Here is a 22,182-nt window from a genome sequence, read left to right on the forward strand (position 1 = left end):
CAATGTGGAAGGAGGTAATTAAAAGAATTAAAATACAGGAGGTTAAAATACAAAATAATATATTGCATCAGAGCCAAGATTCTATCAAGAAGTCGTAAACGACACAGACCCCGAAAAGTCTGGGGTTGAAGTGTTTTAGGGCTGAAAAATGCGTTGCTGGAAAAGCGCAGCAGGTCAGGCAGCATCCAATGAGCTGGAGAATCGACGTTTCAGGCATAAGCCCTTCAGGAATGAGGAAGGTGTGCCAGCAGGCTAAGATAAAAGGTAGGGAGGAGGGACTTGGAGGAAGGGTGTTGGTAATGCAATAGGTGGAAGGAGGTTAAGGTGAGGGTGATAGGCCAAAGAGGGGGTGGAGGGGTCGGGAAGAAGATTGTATGTCAAGAAGGCGGTGCTGAGTCTCAGGGTTGGGACTGAGATAAGTACTGAGTCTGGACCGCCTTCTTGACCTGCAATCATCTTCACGACCTCTCCGCCCCCACCCCCTCTCTGGCATTTCACCCTCACCTTAACCTCCTTCCACCTATCGCATTACCAACGCCCCTTCCCCAAGTCCTTCCTCCCTATCTTTTATCTTAGTCTGCTTGGCACACATTCCTCATTCCTGAAGGACTTATGACCGAAACATCGATTCTCCTGCTCCTTGGATGCTGCCTGACCTGCTGCGCTTTTCCAGCAACACATTTTTAAGCTCTGATCTCCAGCATCTGCAGTCCTCACTTTCTCTTTGAAGTGTTTTAGGGCCAATTTGGTAATAGTTAATATATACTGCGTCAGGCAGAAGGCTCACAAATTTAAAACAAAACACTTGTACAATGGAAGGGGAGTGCTCAGCTCTCCCAGCTTTTCTCTGGTTTGGTTTTTAGCAGTAGTGTAAAAAAAGCTGCTGGACCCAAAGAAGCAGGTCCAGGCTGGTCCTCTCTCTCTGAATTCTGTGCTGCAAGAACCTGTGTTTAATTTTACCTTTTGTACCAAGGGGTGTTTATGGGGATTGTTGCAAGTATTGGGAACAGCATCATAAGTTGGCATAATTCTCCTGGAATAGCCACTTTGCTAATTGTTTAAAGCAGGTGTAAAGTTAGGATCTGGACTACCTTCTGGAACGTTGAGGGGTCTAGCCTCATCCATATCACTTAAACAGAACAGAAACACATGTTGCTAGATAGTTTAAAGAAAGCATTTATTTGACATTTAGGGACATTCATAGACCATTCAGTCCCTCCAGCTGACACAGCCCCTCAATTAGAACATGACTGATTAATATTGGGTTTCCATTTGTCTGGAGGATGTAAAAGAACAAGAACAGTAACGATTATGTTTGAACAGATCATCCAAAGATGGAAAAAAAGGAGACAAAGCAGCAGAGAATTCATCTTTCCTCTCAAAAGGCAGATGATATGCAAAAATAGCTGCTTGTGGCGTGCTCCAAATCAGGTGCTCAGGCCGACTGGTAGAGTGAGGGTCATGTCAGACCAGCAAGTTAATGGTGGCTACCTCTGGAGTATTGAATACTTCTAGGCCAGCCTTGTTTGTCAGTATTTTTCACATATTGTACCTACCCTCATGTTTGGCTAATCAAAAACTTTACTGTCAGTATCCCAAATCACTCCAACCCCAGATCATCTATTATCTTTGTGCGAATTTACATACGCTGGCTCCCAGGTAGGCAATTTGATATTCCTCTTACTTCTTCCTTCCTCACTTCTTCCAACTTTGAGATCAGGAATCCCAAAGTTTCGGTCGTGCTCCAATTCTGGCCTCTTCAAGATTCCGATTTTAATGAGTTCACCTTTTGACAGTCCTTCACTTGCCAAGACTCTCCATTCTGAAGCTCTTTCTTTCATCCTCCAAGCCTCTAAATCACTTTTTCCTCTTTTAAGTCATTGCTTCCTGATCCTCACCTTCCACCCACTAACCTCCAGATACACAGAATCACCCTCCGTCATTTCCACCACCGACAAATAGACCCCACCACCAGATATATATTTCCCTCCCCACCCCTATCTGCACTTGGGAGAGAACATGCCCTCCGCAATTCCCTTACTAGGTCCACATCCCCCACCAACCTACCATCCCCTCCCAGCACATTCCCCTGCCATCGCAAAAAGTGCAAAACCCGTGCCCACGTCTCCCCCCTTCACCTCCATCCAAGGCCCCAAAGGATCCTTCTACATCCAGCAGAAACTTACTTGTACTTCCATACATGGTATCTCCGCATTGGTCTCCTCTACATTGGGGAGACAGGATGCCAACTTGCGGATTGTTTCAGAGAACATCTCTGGGACAACCGCAACAACCAACCCCACCATCCCATTGCTGAATACTCCAACTCCCCCTCCCACTCCCACAAGGACATGCAGGACCTGGGCCTCCTCCATTGCCAAATCCTAACCACCCAACACCTGGAAGAAGGATGCCTCATCTTCCACCCAGGGACCTCCACCCACACGAGATCAATGTGGATTTCACCAGTTTCCTCATTTCCCCTCCCCCACCTTATCTCAGCCCCAACCTTCCAATTCGGCACCGCCATCTTGAACGGCCCTACTTATCCATCTTCCTTCCCTCCTATCTGCTCCACCCTCCTCTCTGACCTATCACTTTCACCCCGATCTACATCTACCTATTGCATTCTCAGCTACCTTCTCCCCAACCCCAGCCCCCTCCTATTTATCTCTCAGTCCCCTTGACCCACAAGCTTCATTCCTGACAAAGGCCTATGCCTGAAACGTCGATTCTCCTGCTCCTTGGATGCTGCCTGACCGGCCGTGCTTTGCTATTACCACACTCGTCCACTTGAGCTCCAGCATCTGCAGTCCTTACTTTCTCCATATTTGCTTCTTTGACCAAGCCCTTAATCACTGCTCAAATTCCTTCCTAATGCTTTCAAATTTTGCTTGTCATGCTCCTGTGAAGTGTCTCAAAACTAGTTACAACACTGAAAGTATAATATAAATTGAAGTCACTGTTGATCATAAACATTAAATCTTAAGGCACTCAAACCTCTTTCATTCAATATAAGATAATTTCAAACCATGAGTCAAATACACCTGAACCTGAGAATTTCTGATTTCTTTCAAATCAGGACTGAGCCTTTCCCAGACACTAACAATTAGTGGCTTATAAAATGCAGACAGCCACAAGGATAAACACAAGCAAAACTGTATCATAGCAAGGTTTTAAAACAGAAACAAATTCCTCACAAAAATGAAGCCCAACCTGCATTTGATATTAATAGTATCACAAATAACAAACAGAATGCACCTCATTGGTGCAATGAGCTTGGCTCCAAGCTTTTCAATCACTGTCTGAATATGCAGTCATATGCTCCCCTTACTGAGGCCTTTTGTTTTAAGAAGAAAAACTGAATACTATCACGTGCAGTGCCTAATTTGGGTACATCTGATGTCTTGGAGCTTAAGTGTCCTACGTCACCCTTCAAATGGACTTGAAGGTTTGGGCCAGCAGGGGAATATCATTTTACCATACACCCTCAGACAGGTCCCCTTTTGGATGTCAAACATTACAACCAAGCACTGAGCTTCATGAGGGATGCACGTGGAAGGAATGGGGACACCAACTTTGCCACCATGGCAATTAATGGGGTAACAGATAGTGCAGTCAGATTACCCTCACAGAATCCTCCCGTAACTCCTGAAGACTCTGTCAGCAGTTTAGCAATGTCTTAACACACACAAACGTGCACTCACACGCAAACACTTTCTCTCTTTCTTTCTCTCTCAAACACACACACGCACTCATGTAAGCCTATGGGATGAAGTTGAATTTGCAGAATATTTGCAAATACGTTCTATTTTGCTCAAAAAATGCATAATCTGGAGGCAGAATATTACACAATGGATTATAATAGGGCAAGTGCTGAGGGCCCAATTGTTGTGACAAGAGCACCTGACATAGATCCAGCAACTTTGGTTAATAGGTAATTTCCTGTATTGACCTTTGTTGATGTTTCTTTCTACATTCCCAGAAAGACAAAGTTCTATCTTGAATCACTCCCAAGCTTGGGATCATGCTTTAGCCTCTCACCACCCACACAGATCAGCAAATATTTTATAGCATTGGCATTGTAGAAGTACACTATATATGATTTTAGAGAGTTTCAAAGTGAGATGTTATGTGCTTTTCTAATCCATAAACATTAGAAAGTCTTTATTAAAGGTTTGGTGTAGGAATTTCAGTGGCACATTAGATGTCATCAGCAGAGACAGACTTATGAGACATGATGGTTGGCAAGTCATTTGTACATGAAGGAGGTTAGGGCTAGCTTTCATCCCTGTAATAGTCAATTGACCAGTCTTCTCGTGCACATCCCCCTTGTCCAAGGTGGATTTTAAATCATCTGTCACAAAAGATTGTTTCAGCAACTGTCTCAACTCATGTTGAAAGCATGCTGGACAGCTTTAAGGGCAAGCCAGTGTGCCACACTATCAGGAGCTTTAGCCCAGTAGCACATTATTTTGCAAGCCATTTTTCTATGGCGGTGATAAGTGCCAGAACTTGGTCACTTGCCCAATACCGAAGGCAGCTTTGTCTACACGAAAGAGACTCTCTACTTATTAACATATGCATTGCAGGATAAGACATTCAAACATCTTAAAGCCTGCAGAAAGTAGTAAAATTGTCCGTATCTGGCCATGTGAGCGAAACTTTTTCCAGGTTTTGGAATTTTCAAGAATACTACTGCAGTGTCATGTGCCACTGCTTTACCACATTTCAGGCCCCTTAAAAAACTTTCTTCAGTTCAGTGATCTTGAAGGAATCAGGACTACCATTTTCTGAATCCTGTGAGCATTATTTTACAGTTCCTTAGAGATTGCACTCTTAGTTACACTCCCAAATTCTACATTCCATAAATGTGATCAAGAAAGATTCTGTTCTTGGCTTGTAGCAAGCCCATAACTACCAACCAAGAGCTTGCTGACCGGCAATAGTTGCCGGTCAGGTGACTCCACGATTTAAAATTCTCAGCTTTGGTTTCAATTCATCCATTGCCTCACCCTTGCCTATCCTGTATGTTCTTGAAATTTATAACCCGCCAAGATATCTTTGCTTCATCACATGCAGTCTTAAAGATCCCCAATTATTTTCAATGTATTTAGCTAGCAACATCCTAAACTCCCTCAGCCTATTCATTTTTCTTGCCTTCTTTCTACTCAAAAACCCTGATCAAGCTTTTGGCCATTTGTCCTATTGTCTCATACAAGTAGTGCCTCAACTTACGAACTTAATCCGTTCCAGGACCCGGTTCGCGAACTCAATCAATTTTTCCCATTGTTCGGATAGCGTAAGAATGCTTGGACGTAGCAACGAACGCTGTTCACAGTGCACGTGCCAAATACGAACTGAATGAGATTGCACGGGACCCAAGAACTTTTGCGTTCTGCTTTGCTACACACTTGTTGAACAATTAAACCACATGGTCACACACGGGTTTTTTGCGTTCATACCTTGAATTTCATACATACGTTGAAGCAAAATTTTACGTACAATCCTGTTCGGAAACCAATTTGTTTGTGAACAGGGTCGTTCATATGTCGAGGAGCTACTGTATTTACTTTTGTGTGCAACGTTAATGCTCTTGTGACACCAACTGACAACATATTTCAATTCAACATAAGCAAATAATTTGAATTCAACACATGGCTGAAGTTTCACGAAAGCATCTTCAGACCTTACAAAAACAAAAATGCTTGGACAAGCCACCTCTATACTTATCACTGGTAACTATAATTCCACATGGTTGATCCATATCCATAAATGGAAGACGCAAAACAAATTGCACAAAATAAAAAAAACTATGACAGTACTGCTTGAATCTAGTTAAGCTAGTTAAGCCTGCAGCCCTGTAATCTCCATATCCAAATACCTTATTCTGCATTTGTCTGTTGCCTAACATCGCGACTGCAGTATTCCCTTTAAACTCGTGTGCCGTGGTAAACTTGATATTGACTTTCGGTTTTGAGCAGTCATAGAAAACAAAACACAAAAAACAATTTGCCACCTAATTTAATATTTGTTCAGTGATAAAAAAAATTTAAAAGTTTAGGAACTTCACGATTTGGTCATTTTAAAACGTCGCCTATTTTGTAGTCATTCTCAGAAATCGCCCTCTTCCGTGAGTCTGACTGCCGGTCAGTCGCCTCCCTCCCGTTCAACTCGAGCCGACCCGAGCCGAGCCAATATCAACAAGCGGCTGGGGGGGGGGACACCGAACAGACGCGTCACGAACCTGCCTGGGACCTTGGAAACATTCCGCTTCCAGAACTGCTTCTTCCCCCCTTCACCGGACATTTTCCAGCCGAGCGCGGCTCCCCTTACACCGAAATCGGGCACAAATCACAGCGAGGAGTAACCGCAAGTGGTCAAGTTGACAATACTTCCCCATACGACAGATCCCCACTCACAGACTGAGCGACGCCATGTTGCCGAACAACAAACATCTTTCCCATTGGCTTGAATCTCCGAGGTAACGGTCGAGCCAATCAGAGGCAGCGTTCTGTCGATGTCCTCCAGGCAGTTGATGGCGTCACAAAAGCGGCTGTCCTCCCTGTGACGTCACAAGGATCACACACTGAAGTGGAAGATGTTGGTGTGTCCAGATGCTGTCCACTTGTCTGCAAAATCCCAGATCCTACAACTTATTAGCAAAGCAATTATGCAAAATTACAGCAAGCTTGAAGAAAAGCAGTTGGCAAAATGAGAGGAAATTAAGGAAACGGCGTGGAGTTGTTGGGCTGAAGGGCCTGTTTCCACACTGTAAGTAATCTAATTTAATTTATAAAAAGGCAAAAATAGATAACTAAGCTGCACCAAAACTGTACAAGTCACTAGTGAAACCACCCTGAAATACTGTGAACAGTTTTTGGTTGCTTTTTCGAAGGAAAGATATACCAGGGTTAGAGGCAGTGCAGAAAAGGTTCGCTAAGCTGATCTTAGGCATGGAGGGATAAAAACAGAAGTTGCTGAAAAAGCTCAGCAGGTCAGAATTGAGGAAGGGTCACCAGATTCAATACGTTGATTCTGATTTCTCTTTACAGATGTTGCCAGATCTGCCGAGTTTTTGCGGCAACTTTTGTTTTTGTTTCTGATTCACAGCATCCACAATTCTTTTGGTTTATATGAGGCACAAAGGGACTGTCTTATGAGGTTGGGCCTGTACTCATTGGAGTTTAGAAGAATGACTGGCAACTGTATTGAAACATACAATATTCTGAGGGGGCTTGACAGAGTAAAATGAGGTTGTTTCTTCAAGTGGAAGAGTATAAGACCAGGGGGCATAATCTCAGTCAGGGATCGCACATTGAAGACAGAAATAAGGAAGATTTTTTTTCTGTCAGAGAGTAGTGAATTTGTGGAATTTTTTTACTACGGAGGACTATTGAGGTGGGGTTATTCAGTAATTCAATGGCCAAGATAAACAGATTTTTAATTAGTAAGGGAATCAAGGGAAAAAGTAGGAAAGTGGAGTTGAGGATTATCAGATCATCCATGGTCTTATAAAATGATGGGGTAGACACAATGGCCTACTTCTGCTCCTACGTTTTATGATCTAAGTCTCTGTACTGGTGCAAGATGGGCAATCTGAAAGGACAGAAATGAGAAGAAATTTCTTCACCCAGAGAAGCCTGTGGTGAGCCTGTGGAATTCATTACCACAGAAAGTGGTTGGAGCCAAAAACATTATTTGCTGTCAAGAAGGAGGTAGATATCAGTCTTGTGCATATACTGATCAAGGTATATGGGGAGGGCAGAATTAGAGTCTTGAGCTCAATGATTAGTCATGATCATACTGAATTACAGAGCAGGCGCGAGGGATCGAATGGCCTACTCCTGCTCCTATTTTCTATGAAATATGAAAGATATTTTCATTCAGAGAATGTCAGTCATCCTGGGCAGTGAAGCATTGCCCAAGCACTGCTCAAACTTCAAAGTAAACATCTGATATCCCTTGCTCAAAAGTTTCAGGATATGGAAGATGTTATAGTGACCAAGATTTTCTTCGTTTTACCTCGATCTGATTTCCAAAAGACGTGTTGCATTTCAGGGAAATAAAATGTTTCTCACCTCATCAGAAACTCAAAAACTCTTTAAAAGTAGTAGAATTTCCTTGTATTTCTGCATCAAAACTGATACTCACAGAATGTGCAACAACATCCCCACTGTAGACATTCCAGAGTTACAGAAAACTCAGTCAGTTAGTTAACCCGACAAAGCAAGTTACATCTGAGGCTTCTGTCTTTATTCATATACATAAAAGGCCAGTCCATTTCCTTGAAGCAGGGTGGCTACCTGATTCTATTCTATCTCAGTAAAATTGAGAGCTTGGCACCTTGGAGTCAATTTCCTGACATAATTAGAATTCTTCTTATTTAACTGCTCCTCCCCCTACTCTGTCCCCAAATTCCACTTGCTCACCCAAGATACCATGACAGGAATCCCTCTGTATCCTGTGTGTCCACGGTGTTTCTGGGGATACACAGAATGTTGTTTGTTCCCCAATGCTCAGATTGTCTCCTACATTGATTGTTGTGTCATTGCTACATCCTGCTTTTGCCCTTCCTTCATTAGCTTCTCAATTTTCATTTCTGAGGTTAGGCTATGGACCAATGTCTCCTAATACATGCCTGCAAATCCCATAGATGCCTTGATTATACTTCCTCCTACCCCACATCCTACAAGGGCTCTATTCTATTTACTCCAGTTTCTCTATATCCATCACACCAGTTTGGCAATGCCACATTGCACACAAGTGCTTCAAAAATGTTTTTCTTCTACGCAATAAAAATTCCTGTCTATCATGTTTGACTTAGCCATTAACCGTACCTATCCCTATTACCGAATTTCCATTTTCTTCCTTCATTCTCTTCCTTCTTGGAATCATGGCTGAAAATGTGTTGCTGGTTAAAGCACAGCAGGTTAGGCAGCATCTCAGGAATAGGGAATTCGACGTTTCGAGCATAAGCCCTTCATCAGGCTTATGCTCGAAACGTCGAATTCCCTATTCCTGAGATGCTGCCTAACCTGCTGTGCTTTAACCAGCAACACATTTTCAGCTGTGATCTCCAGCATCTGCAGACCTCATTTTTTACTTCTTGGAATCATGATCAAGTTTCTCTTATCTTCCACACCACCAGCATTCTTATTGAGAAGATCATCCTCCACTATATGTTAATAGGTCCAGCAGGTTCAGTTTTCTTCAGTTGGCCAGGTTTTCCATGATTCCATCCTCTCTGCTCTATTGTAACAATTGGCATCTGCTTTAGATCCATTATCATCTCCTTCTGCCATTCACAATCATAGGTTTTGCAATTTAATCACTGCTGCCCTCCGCTATAGCACAAACCTCTTTGTTTGATTTGGAGTAGAAATCCTGCACTGAGTAATTTACTTTCTGAATCTCCAAAGCAAATCCACCAACCACAATGCGCAAGTCAGGAGTATGGTGGAATAATTCTCATATGACTGGAGTGCAGCTCCAACAGTATTCCAGAAGCTTGACACCATCCAGGATAAAGCATGCTGCCTGATTGGCACCAGATTCAGAAATATTCAGGCACAGCAGTGTGTTCTATCCATAAGATGCTTTGCTGAAATTCACTTAGGCTTACTTAGACAGCACCTTCCAAACCCACAAGCACTTGCATCTAGAAGGACAAGGGCAGCAGATACTCGGGAACACCACCATTTGCAAATTCCCATCCAAGCCACTCACCATCATAACATGGAAATATATCAATGTTTCTTCACTGTCACTGGGTCAAAATCCTGGAATTCCCTCCCTCATAACATTATGGGACTACTTACAACATTTGGACTGCAGCGATTCAAGAAGGCAGTTGACCATCACCTTCAGTTAACCACGTTTGGGCTTAACAGCAATCTAGGTTTGTTAAATATTAAGCATGATACTATGAACTTTTGCTATAAATTTTGTATCCTATGATCCTACTCCACTGGTCACCTGATAAAGGAGCAGTGCCCTGAAGGCTTGTAATTCCCAATAAACTTGTTGGACTATAATCTGGTGCTGTGTGATTTTTAACTTTGTCCAGTCCAGTCCAACACCAGCACCTCCACACCATGGTCACCCCTGACCTGACATCCATCCTTCCAATTTCTCCAGTACATGCCAACCTATCCTAAATTCTTACCCTGCATCCTACCCACCTGGCAGTCTACAATATTTCACAGGACATCTACCCATTGGTGCTGAAAATGTATTGCTGGAAAAGCGCAGCAGGTCAGGCAGCATCCAAGGAACAGGAAATTCAACGTTTCGGGCACAGGCCCTTCATCAGGAATGGTCCAGGAATGGCCAGCCTTCCTCTGACATTGTTGCATTATGTAAGAACTGTCAAAATGGAACTTCAACTGTGTTCTTCTCAGGAAGACCTAAGTAGAATCTCCTCTCCGAAATGCATCCTCTTCTTTCTGCATGAAGTTGCTACTCCATGGAAAATCAGGACCATTAGCTATATAGTTTGAATCATGCACATTTGTTAAGATTTGTTTTAAACCCCATTATGTTCCTTTGACTTTTAATTATACTACATTTGTTTTCATTTTATTTTAAAAAGTGTTACAGATCAGCTCTTGGAACAAACATGTTTGTAGGCTGGATTTGTTTGTTCAGTCAAAATAGGTACAAGAGATTTTATCAGCACAGATGCACTAAATGATAGGAAATAATCTCAGATGGTGCTCAGAACTGCATCAACAATCGGTTTTGCACCACCACCCAAGATATACATCATCCAGGAAGCTTTGTTACTTAAAAAAAATTGAAAAATTATTGAATGAAATAAAAATAAAACACAAAAGATAGTTTCAAACCAAATATTATCGTGAAATTAAAAAAATTACAAATAACAGAGTTAAAAATAAATTAATCCTGTCACCAAATGCATTTCAATCCAATCTTTTTAATTCAGTACTACACATTCATTTTAATCGCAGGAACGTCTCTTACCCACGGACGAAAAGACGCAAGAGAGCTTGACAGTCTAATGAGAATTGTCTTGCGACAATAATGCACCCTCTGAGAATTGCGGACATGACATAAGGTGTCATAAAGCTTATGGGTTCACTTATCTTGAAAACTAAAAGGTCATTATTAAGCCTTAATGTGTAAGAAAGGTTCCACCTATGCATATGGAAAGTATATTCTAATTTAGTTGACAGGCTTTATAGTAGTGCCTATTTTGCAATCCCTACCTTTTAAAATATCTTTTATTTGTAATGTTGTGCTTAAACAAAGATAATAAATAAGTTAGAAAGAATTCACAAGGAAGTTCTTTAAATCTTTGAAAGGCACACTGAATTCTATGGGTCACTGAATTTTGCATTGTAGCATATTGAGTACCTAATCCTGGCTAACACCAGTGCAGTAGTGAGAGAGTACAAGGATGTACCTTTTTGCTGAAATATTAAACTATAGTTGGAGGAATGTGAGGGAAGGTGAAATAAAAAGACACTTCAAGCGTAGGGCTATTGCCATGTTTTGTCTTGTTGATGTTTCTTAAAATCATTCACTATTACTGAAACACTGCAGCAACATCAACACAATGCATAGTGTTCTGGCTTGTAAATGCTGAAGGATGGTTAATAGCCATTACTAGAGTAGTAGAACAACCATAAGGTACTGGAATGTTATGAACACTAACAATTGTGGATCCTTCTTGTTGGATACTGAGAACAGGGAAGTTAGAATTCTGACTTAATGATACATCATGAAGCACTATATCATTTACAAAAAAAACATAATGTATTACTTTAGTTCACCCGATGAATTTTTTGCCATGTTAAACTCACTAATTACCAAAGGATTTGTGACAAAGGACATCATGAGAAGGATGATATAGCCCCGAAAATGGGCTTGATCCGTCAATTTAGCTTCACCCAGTTCTACTGTGCTTTTCATGCCAATGACTCCTCATGTGGCCTTTTCAAATGCCCTCATGCATTTAATATTATGGATCATTTCTTTTGTGTCACTGGTCTTTTGTTATGCCAGGTGGATAGTGAGAGAGTGAAAATATCAAGAGTGCACAAAATTACACTCCAAGTGACCATTAAGCAGTCCATTCTTGATGTGGCCTTTTGAATTATGTAGCTAGAATTTGTTGGATGATTTTTTTGGTTGAAATCCCTTTTTTGATTTCAATGTATGAACAGTTTCAAGTACGGGTTTCAATGTGTTATCAAAATGGACATGCATGACAAGCATTCAAAGGACTCTCCATTAGCACATGTAGGAGCAAAGACTTTAAGGTGTTCTATTTCATTCATATACTTGGTGGAAAGCAATGACTTATCTTTGATGGTTTAAAGGTGAAACGTCATGGAATTTTCCAAGTTAGTTATTCTGAATTACAGCGTTGAATAAATTTGAGAGGGACCTGAAAGAGATGGGCCCCAATTTTTATTACATGGACAGAAGTTAGTTTTCATTAAAGTTTGATCCCTTGTTACAGTGCCACACTACAGGCTATTTTATTTTCTGGCTTATTTTAAGAGAGTAGAATGAAGTTAAGATTTCCAAGTTCCATCCCAATTCTGGAATTTCTTGACAGGAAAAGGACTAGTGGAGTAGTCTATAGTTTACAAATGTAGTTCCCAGAGGCACTAGGCCATTTAAATGACTACCTGTTTCCATGAAATTTGATTTTGGAGTGCCTGGTATCTGGAACGCAGAGTTTCGTGATTAGACCAGGTCATAGCAGGTCTGGTCTCAGTGCATTTAATTTACATAATCAGCGTACAAAGAGCTGAATTACCAAAATAAATATTCTTACAGCTTTACATGGTAATGGGGTGGGGGAATGTAGGGGAGATATATGGACTCTTATCAGGGTAAGGCAAGTTGTTTTTTGGATTATTAACTGCAGACGATTATGGGTAAAAAGTACATAAATCTTCTGGAATTGACAAAACCTGCCAAGAAGTCATAGAGTCATAGAGATGTACAGCATGGAAGCAGACCCTTCAGTCCAACCCATTCATGCCGATCAGATATCCCAACCCAATCTAGTCCCACCTGCCAGTACCCGGCCCATAATCCTCCAAACCCTTCCTATTCATATACCCATCCAAATGCCTTTTAAATGTGCAATTGTCTAGCCTCCACCACATCCTCTGATAGCTCGTTCCATACACACACCACCCTCTGCGTGAAAAATTGGCTCCTTAGGTCTCTTTTATATCTTTCCCCTCTCACCTTAAACTTATGCCTCTAGTTCTGGACTCCCCCACCCCAGGGAAAATACTTTGTCTATTTACTATCCATGCCTCTCATGATTTTGGAAGCCTCTATAATGTCACCCCTCAGCCTCCGACGCTCCAGGGAAAACAGCTCCAGCCTGTTCAGTTTCTCCCTATAGCTCAAATCCTAGACCAGAATTGCACGCAATATTCCAACAGAGGCCTAACCAATGTCCTGGACAGACACAACATGACCTCCCAACTCCTGTACTCAATACTCTGCCCAATAAATGAAAGCATACCAAATGCCTTCTTCACTATCCTACCTTAGCAAGGTTAGATCCCATGGAATACATGGAGAACTAGCCATTTGAATACAGAACTGGCTCAAAGGTAGAAGATAGAGGGTGGTGGAGGAGGATTGTTTTTAAGACTGGAGGCCTGTGACCAGTGGAATGCTACGAGGATTGGTGCTTGGTCCACATCTTTTTGTCACATATATAAATGTGAGCATATTAGGCATAGTTGGTAAGTTTGCAAATAACACCAAAATTTGAGGTGTCGTGGACAGCGAAGAAGGTTACCTCAGATTACAATGGGATCTTGATCAAATGTGCCAACAGGCTGAGAAGTGGCAGATGGAGTTTAATTCAGATAAATGCAAGGTTCTGCATTTTGGGAAAGCAAATCTTAGCAGGACTTATACATTTAATGGTAAGGTCCTAGGAAGTGTTGCTGAACAAAGAAACTTTGGAGTGCAGGTTCATAGCTCCTTTAAAGTAGAGTCGCGGGTAGATAAGATAGTGAAAAAGGCATTTGGTATGCTTTCCTTTATTGGTCAGAGTATTGAGTACAGGAGTTGGGAGGTCATGTTGCGGCTGTACAGGACAATGGTAAGGCCAATGTTGGAATATTGCTTGCAAGGTGGAACCTTGTTGAACGCCTTACTGAAGTCCAAATAGATCATATCTACCCCTCTGCCCTCAAAAGCCCTCAAATCCTCTTTGTTACTTCTTCAAAAAAACTCAAATCAAGTTTGTGAGACATGATTTCCGACGCACAAAGTCATGTAGACTATTCCTAACCTGTCCTTGCCTTTCCAAATGCATGTATCAAAGCCTGTCAACAGAAATCAAGACCCATTAAGATTTATCTCAAGGTATAAGCAAGTGTCAACTTATTTTTTGAATGACAGTGCTTTTCTCAATCATTTTCATCCTAATTCTTCTTGTTCCTCTCTTCCAATTTGTCTCCTAACATCAGGAAACACCTGGAAAAGAAGAATGGCTCGGAGAATGAGAAGAAAATTGCCAACCTCACAAAAAAAATCAGGAAAATTGGAGCATGTGCTGAAGAGTTTCACCACTACAGCTGGGATTCTTGGGGACATTTGGGCTCAGTATGAAGGGATTGTTGGATTAAGTGGATAAATGCTTTGGAAAGATTGGTCATCTTTTCCAACATACTTTCCTTCAGTTCATTGAATGTAATGAAACGTGGGCTAAAGGGAATGGTGGAAGTATTTTTAAAAATGAGAACAACTGGACTCTCATTTGGCTTCTCAAACAACCACAACGTCAACATGCCAGCTGAGCCAAATTGTCTCTAAACTGTCTCCCATAGAAGCTTAGCTACTGCAGCCTGCAACCTACCCTCAACAGGTTTGCATGTTCAATAATTAGCCAGCCACATGTATTAAGACTTCCCACAGCAGGAGTTGCAGGCTTCCACCAGTTATCACAACAAGGAGTCACCTCGATGATTATCTTGTTTTACATTAAAGTAATTATCTTTATTTTCAAAGCAACCTCAGGATTTGTGTTATCAGAATGTAATTGAGATGTCTGACTAGTTGTTCTTCGACCAGGATGAAGGGATTATAGAACAATGTAACAAAGAAGATCAGTGTGTTCTGTGACAATGATAGGAGAAATTCAGCAAGGTGGTTGTATGGCCCTTGTTTCTCATGCTTTCTGCATCCTACAGCTTCCTCATTTGATGCCAACCACTGCTGCACCTCTTCACCAATGTGAATTTTTTCCCTATAACACTCTATCTGCCCCATGTAAATGAGGCAATGGAGAGGGAGCTGACCAATGTATTGCAAAGAAGGCACAAGTTATAAATTGAGAAAAGACAAATGGGCATTGTTGATCAGAAAATTACATTCATCACTACTCATTTACATTAAATATGAAAACATCAATAGGCACCATCCTTGGCTGGCTTGTTTTTGGATATCATTTTCCACATTATTTTGCTTTAATGTTGCAAATTATTAGATCTTGAGGAGCGTTTCTTATAATGTTTTCTACTGCAGTACCTCATTTGACACAATGTATGCCATTTTAGCATAACCTCACCCTCTCTGATGTAAGGCCATTCCAGTCTTCCAAGTTGCAGTCCTTCCCAGTTGCACTGCTGCCCGTGATCTGAAGCAGAGACCCACCAACCTAGTCATAAGTCCCCAGATTGCCTGCCAGTGTGGTCGCTGCCACAACCGTGACCTGACAACATCCTCCTGGATGCTGCCATTGCCAACAGGATGAGCCTGGATACAGCCGAGCTGTCCCTCTCATCCACATGGTGCCTGTGAACCCATCTTCCCCCAATCCATCAGATGTCAACAAGACTGAATTGAGCAGCACGATCTCACCTCCCAAATACCCACAGGACACCAATATGAAAGCTCAGCAGTAGTCCCAGCCCAAGGCAACAATTAAAACAGAGGGGCCTCTGCAGCCAAAAGGAGCACTCCTACCAAATAGTGGATCGACAGACACTGCTGACACTCCATCACCGGGCAGCAGTCACAATGCAGCCGGAAACAAGGGATGACCACATTCCATGTCTCAGAGGCCAGTGAGTGAGGGCTACACAAAGCAGACCTCTTACGGTGGGCCATTGGAGTCTACATCATTGCATCACTATGAGAGGCACTGTAGGTAAAATGGTACAATTTTGTTTTACTGTTGTATTTTTAATGCTGTTTAAGTTTAATACCTAAATGCTGTTAAAATTTAAGGTATTTTCAGGACAGGTTGTATTGTTTGTCAATTGAGAGAGTAAAAGTGAAATATTAGTGGCCCTTTTGTGGTGCAATGGTAGTGTCCGCACCCTTGGACCAAGAGGTGTGGGTTTATGTCCCATCTGCTCCAGAAGTGTTTAATGACACTGCTGAACAGGTTGATTAAAGAAATAGATGAAATTATTAAAATGTTATTTTTTCTATTGAAGAAACCAAACCAAACTCCAATTTTAAAATTGATTTCCACAAATGCTTCACTTAAAGTTTTCTCACAGTCACGATTTTTCAGAAATGCAACCCCACCTTTAAGTGAGGACAGCCTATGTGGCTCAGCTTGGGCTGCACTGTTAGGATGAACTGTTGGAGCAGTCTTCGGTCTGGCCTGCCCCTCCAGATTAGGGCAATATTGACTCCATCCCCAGTTTGGGCAATTTTTAGGTCTGTCCTTCCCCAAGATTAGGCCAGTGTTGGCCCTGCCCCCATATAGGGGCAGTTTTAGTCCCACCCCACCCTCCAGATTGGGTTAGTCTAGGTCCCACCCCCAGATTTGGTCAGTCTAGGCTCCGCCCCCAGATTGTGAGTGGAGGCCCTGTCTCCAGATTGAGTGAGGCTAGGCCCTGCCCTGAGAGGGGTCAATCTAAGACCTGCCCCCCGATTGGGTCAGTCTAGACCACGCCCTCAGATTGGATCAGTTTGGGCTCCACCCTCGAATTGAGTTAGTCAGACCACGCCCCCAGATTGGATTAGTTTGGGCTCCGCCCCCATAATGCGTGGCTCCACCCTCGAATTGGGTTAGCCCAGACCACGCCCCCAGACTGGGTTGTTGTTAACCCTTCCCCCCACTACACTTCAACATCCCGAGGTTGGAGGAGTGTTGATCGTCGCGCGCTCCTCTCCGCTGCGCGATGACGGAAGCACGGTGGATGAAGGAACCGCGAGCAGGTCGGTGGCGAACAACAGGGAGGATCGGCGGTGTCCGGCGATGTTTGTTCCCTGACGGCCGAACCGAGCCGGTCGCCCCGAACTCGCCTCCGCCTGCCGGCGACACCTTTCAGCCTCTCAGCGATTGCCGGTCGCCTGCCATGGAGCGGCCGGTGCCGCCTCCGCTGCTCGTGTCGCGTTTGTTAGTCAAGGACCAGTCCTTCGAAGTCACCTTAACCGAGACCGTTTTGTGTTGGCAGCCGCTCCGTCCGAAGAAAGCCTCGTCATCCGGAACGGGTGAGTCAAGAGTCGCCTTCCTTGGTGTCGTGTGTCGTTCACCTCGGGGTGGGGGGAGAGTGAGCAGCTGTAGGGTCTTTAGAAATTGGTTTGGGATGGTGGTGAGGTAGAATCCCCCCCCCATTCTCTGTCAGTGAAACAGTCACCTTCTGGAGTCAGATCCAAGGTGAGAGAGTGTGGCTGGCTCTCCCTGTTACACAGCTCGCCCCCCTGTCACTGTGTGAAAACAACACCTGAAGTAGAACAAAGAACCGCGGGAGGCTAAAAGATCTGAAACAAAACAAAAGGTACAGAAACTGTTGGAGCAACTCTGGCAGCATCTGTGCAGAGAAGGAAACAAAATGAATGTTTCCAGTCCGGTGAACTTCAGGCAGAAGAGTCTGAAGGAGGATCACTGGACTCCAGAAGTTAGCTCCGCTTTCTCTCCACCTTGCCATCAAATATTTATGCCTTTTAGTGATACCCTGAAATCCGGTGGCTTCAAACCTGCCAGACTGGCTGCAAATTCAACCTCATCGTCAGGTACGACTTGCTTGTTTTTGAAGTTCGTCACTTTAAGTTTCAAAGAAAAGTTGAATGGACTTTACTCTGGACTTTGAGTTTCTTTCTAACCATCGTGCTCTCATTGCGATTTTCTCCTTCTGACCTATTTTCTATTCAAAATATATGTAAAATTGTAGTTCTACTTTTCTCAATTGCTGTAGGAATCTCCAAACTCATTAAATATTTTGCTCTATGATATTTTAAGTTCTTTCTTGAGCTGTGTGTGTCTCGGTAAGGCTAACCTTTGTTGTGCATGCCCACTTGATAAAGTTGTGGTTGTCAGTTCCTTAGAATTACAGGAAATAATGTTGTACGATGGAATTTGTTGAATTGAGCAAAAGATCCAGATTTGAATAGGTTTTCTTGTTAATTGTGTTGGGCACATTTAACCCAGTTTTGTTCTCTCAAACACTTCAGTTGAGTTGGCCACCTAGTTTTCTATAAAAGTAACTGTTGAGGTCTCCTTGATTGATTAATTTTATTTTTTAAACCAAGCATTGCAAAAAGCAGCCCATCTAAAATCTGTGATTCAAGTCTATTCGTTTAATTAATAGCTAATAAGATGTGCTGGCTTGACAGTAGCATAGCCTGCTCAAAACAGAAGGCAAATCTTTGTCATTCTAGCTGTCAAGATGACTCTTGGTGATTGAGAATGGGAAGTGAGAACTGGCAAGGAATAACTCTCCTTGACAGATGAAATTAAAAGCGCACATTGTTCCAAATTAACTATTTGATATGTCAGCCATTCAGACGTGTAATGTCACAAGTTTGATGTTTGACTGCTAAGGGATTGTTACAATTGCACTAGTATCTCTGGATAATCTATCTTTCTTGCTCTCTGCATAGCAACTCCTCCAAGGAGGAAGTGTGCATCTACAGATAAATGATTTCAAATCAACCTGTTCAGAGATGATACACACCTCTGGAGCAGGTGGAACTTGAAACTGGGCCTTCTGGCTCAGAGGTAGGTTTGTTTTCTAACCAACTCGTTCGGAAATGTTTTTACGCACCTCTAGAGCAGGTGGGACTTGAACTCGAGGCCCAGAGGTAGGGACATTACTACTGCACCACTTGCATCCTCGTTACATCTGCGTCGAACATTACAGCGGAGTATAGGCCCTTCAGCCCTCGATGTTGCGCCTACCTGTGAAATTAATCTGATGTCCATCTAACCTTCACTATTCCATTATTATCCATATGTATGTCCAATGCCCATTTAAATGCCCTTAAATGCCTCTACTACTGTTGCAGGCAGGCCGTTCCATGCCCCTACTACTCTGAGTAAAGAAACTACCCCTGATATCTGTCCTAAATCTATCACCCTGCAATTTAAAGCTATGTCCCCTTGTGTTAGCCTTTACCATCAGAGGAAAAAGGCTTTCACTGTCCACCTTATCTAACACTCTGATTATCTTGTATGTCACAATTAAGTCACCTCTCGACCTTTTCTCTGCAACAAAAACAGCCTCCATTCTCTCAGCCTTTCCTCGTAAGGCCTTCCTTCCATACCAGGCAACATCCTAGTAAATCTCTTCTAAAACCTTTACAAAGTTTCCACCTCCTATAATGTGGCGACCAGAACTGTACGCAGTACTCCAGGTGTGGTCTTACCAGTGCTTTGTATAGCTGAAGTGGAATTTTCGTGGCTCTGAAGCTCAATCCCCCTACCAGTAAAAGCCAACACACCATATGCCTTCTTAACAACCCTATCAATCTGGCTGGCATTTTTCAGGGATTTATGCACCTGGACACGCAGATCTCCCAGTCATCTACACTGCCTAGACTTTTAGTTCAGTATTCTGTATTCCTGTTACTACTTCTGAAGTGAACCGCCTCACACTTTTCCACATGAAACTCCATATGTCACTTCTCAGCTCAGCTCTGCATCCTACCTATGTCCCTCTGTAACCCAAAACATCCTTTGGCACTATCCAAAACTCTGCCTACCTTGGTGTCATCTGCAAATTTACTAACCCATCCTTCTCCACCCACATCCAGATCATTTATAAATAGCAGTGGCCCCAAAACGGCCTTGCGGCACGCCACTAGTGACTGAGCTCCAGGATGAACATTTCCCATCAATTACCACCCTCTGTCGTCTTACAGCTAGTCAGTTCCTGATCTAAACAGCTAAATCACCTTCAATCCCGAAACTCCATATTTTGTGCAATAATTGTACGTGAGAAAACCAGGAAATCTGCATCTATTGGGCCATAAAACAGTAAAGCATTGAGTTCTTGAGTGCTGGGCCTGGAATCTTTGATTTGGATTTAAAGATGAAAACAAATGTTTAAGGGTGGTCTTTAATAATTTTGTTATATCTTTTTAATAGGCATTACTGTTGTTTAAACTTAGTTCATTTTTGAAATATCATTAAATTTCATCTATCTGTACTTAACTAATAGCTTTGAAATAATTACCTTTTTAATGTAGACAGCGTTAGCTTTTCTCATAGTAATAATGTTTGGATGTGGGGCAGGGATCATAGCCCAAGTTGTGATGTGAAATGATCTTGAACTTGTCAAAAAATTGGTATTGTATTTATTGGTATTTACATTTACTGGAATTATGTTATGTTACTGTAAAAATTGAATTTTAGCAAGTTAATTTTTTTGTTGTGACTGGTTGAAAACAGCAATCCCATATAATAAAGGCCAAATTTTTGTCAGTTTGTGTGACTTGCAGTACTTTAGTAATCAAATTAATCTGTATTTCTTATTGGCACCAAGGTAAGTGTGTGCCAAATTATATACTTTTTATTCCAAGGATTTGCAAAATTGATTAACTCTGTTTTTGATGTCAGTTTTGCAGTCAACAAGAATGAGATGAAGTGAGTATGGAATTCAATAAAAAGAACTGCAGTAAAGAGCTGGCCTAACGGTGACCACGTAATCACTGTCAATTGTTACAAAACTTATCTGGTTCAGTCACGTCCTTTCAGGAAACAGATTTGCAATTCTATCCAAATCCATCTGGCCAACAAAAAGCCACAGCAATGCAGTTTACTTTCAACTGCCTTCTGGAAAACCAGGAATAGCCTCACCAGCGAGAACCACAGCCCAAGAATGGAAAAAATGAACTCAAGGAGGAGACCCTGACAAAGAAGAGGAGATATTTTTGGAGTGAATTCCAAAGAACAGATCTTGGACAACTGAAAGCGTGGCTAGCAATAACAAGGCCAAGAAAAGTGGCCAGAATTAGAGTTCAGAAATCCGATGACTGCAAGCTGGGAGTTGGTTGTGGAGAAAGGGAGGAGAAGTAGAGACATAGTGAAACTTACAAACAAGGACAAGAATTTTTAATTAAAAATGCAGAGCAGCCCTGTCACACAGCTAGTTGGCAACTATATTTCTGGCTTTGTTTGATTTTGTCTTTTATTTTGTTAGTATGCTCTTTGCCTGTAAATTCTCTTGGTCTTCATTGATCTTTAATTCATTTTTCTCTCTTTGGCAAGTTTTACACTTGCGTTGTAGGAAATACACATTTTTGGAGAAACACAAACAGTTTTTACTCTGCTTTTTTTATTGCAAGGTTTTGATACTAACCAATCTGGATCATGTCTTTTTGAGAGCAAAAGGCTGAATGCTGTTCAATTAGTTGAAAACTCATTGCAGTTCATCTTTTTCCAGTTGTCCTTGCTTACATAGTCCCAGAATTTGTAATTTGTGGGTGTCATAGAGACCATATCATAGATTTGAAACTGAGCACTTGTCTGCAGAATACAATTTAAATATTACATAAAGCTATTAAATTGAATTGTCTTGTAGTGTTTTTGAAGTTTCCACCCCACTGTACAGTCTGTGTTGAGATGCACATCACAAACTTGTGTATACACTTTCAAGAGTGCTAAAGGCATTTCCAGTCAGACTTGACCAATCAGGTACTAAGTGTCCGTGAATCTGGCGCAGTAGTAATTTGGTATATTCTATCAGACATTCTGGATGAAAGTGGTGATTAATAAACTAGAAAATTAAACCACATACAAGTTAGGAGTAGAAATAGGCCATTCAAGCCTCCTCTATCATTGAATAAGGTTTGGCTAATTTAATTTAATTTTAACCTCCAGCCCGAATTTCCTATCTACTTCTGATAACCTGCCATTACTTTCTTATCAAAGATCAGTCTACCTATGTATTAAAAAGTTTCAAAGCTTCTGCTTTTCCCATCTTTTGCACT

At 42.0% G+C, this 22,182-nt stretch overlaps 2 protein-coding genes across 5 annotated transcripts in view; one reads left to right on the top strand and one right to left on the bottom strand.

Annotated features, from left to right (window-relative positions):
• The window catches only part of tbc1d22a (TBC1 domain family, member 22a), a 391,538-nt gene extending 385,083 nt beyond the window's left edge, over nt 1–6,455 (bottom strand). For all 3 annotated transcript variants that reach the window (XM_060843181.1, XM_060843180.1, XM_060843179.1), the window contains exon 1: nt 6,248–6,455. In XM_060843181.1, coding sequence (XP_060699164.1) covers nt 6,248–6,309 — 62 coding nt within the window. In that variant the 5' untranslated portion in view covers nt 6,310–6,455. The remainder of the gene's footprint in view (nt 1–6,247) is intronic.
• Nucleotides 6,456–6,574: 119 nt separating this feature from the next.
• cerk (ceramide kinase) overlaps nt 6,575–22,182 on the top strand; it is a 71,123-nt gene continuing 55,515 nt past the window's right edge. The window contains exons 1-3 of one of the 2 annotated variants that reach the window (XM_060842866.1): nt 6,575–6,774; nt 14,481–16,158; nt 17,427–17,463. In XM_060842866.1, the coding sequence (XP_060698849.1) occupies nt 16,147–16,158; nt 17,427–17,463 (49 nt within the window). In that variant the 5' untranslated portion in view covers nt 6,575–6,774; nt 14,481–16,146. Of the gene's footprint in view, nt 6,775–14,480; nt 16,159–17,135; nt 17,464–22,182 lie in introns of those variants that run through there. The other variant, XM_060842865.1, reaches the window with a different exon arrangement.

The sequence above is a fragment of the Hemiscyllium ocellatum genome, chromosome 23 (genome assembly GCF_020745735.1).
Source record: "Hemiscyllium ocellatum isolate sHemOce1 chromosome 23, sHemOce1.pat.X.cur, whole genome shotgun sequence".
Classification (NCBI taxonomy): Eukaryota; Metazoa; Chordata; class Chondrichthyes; order Orectolobiformes; family Hemiscylliidae; genus Hemiscyllium; species Hemiscyllium ocellatum.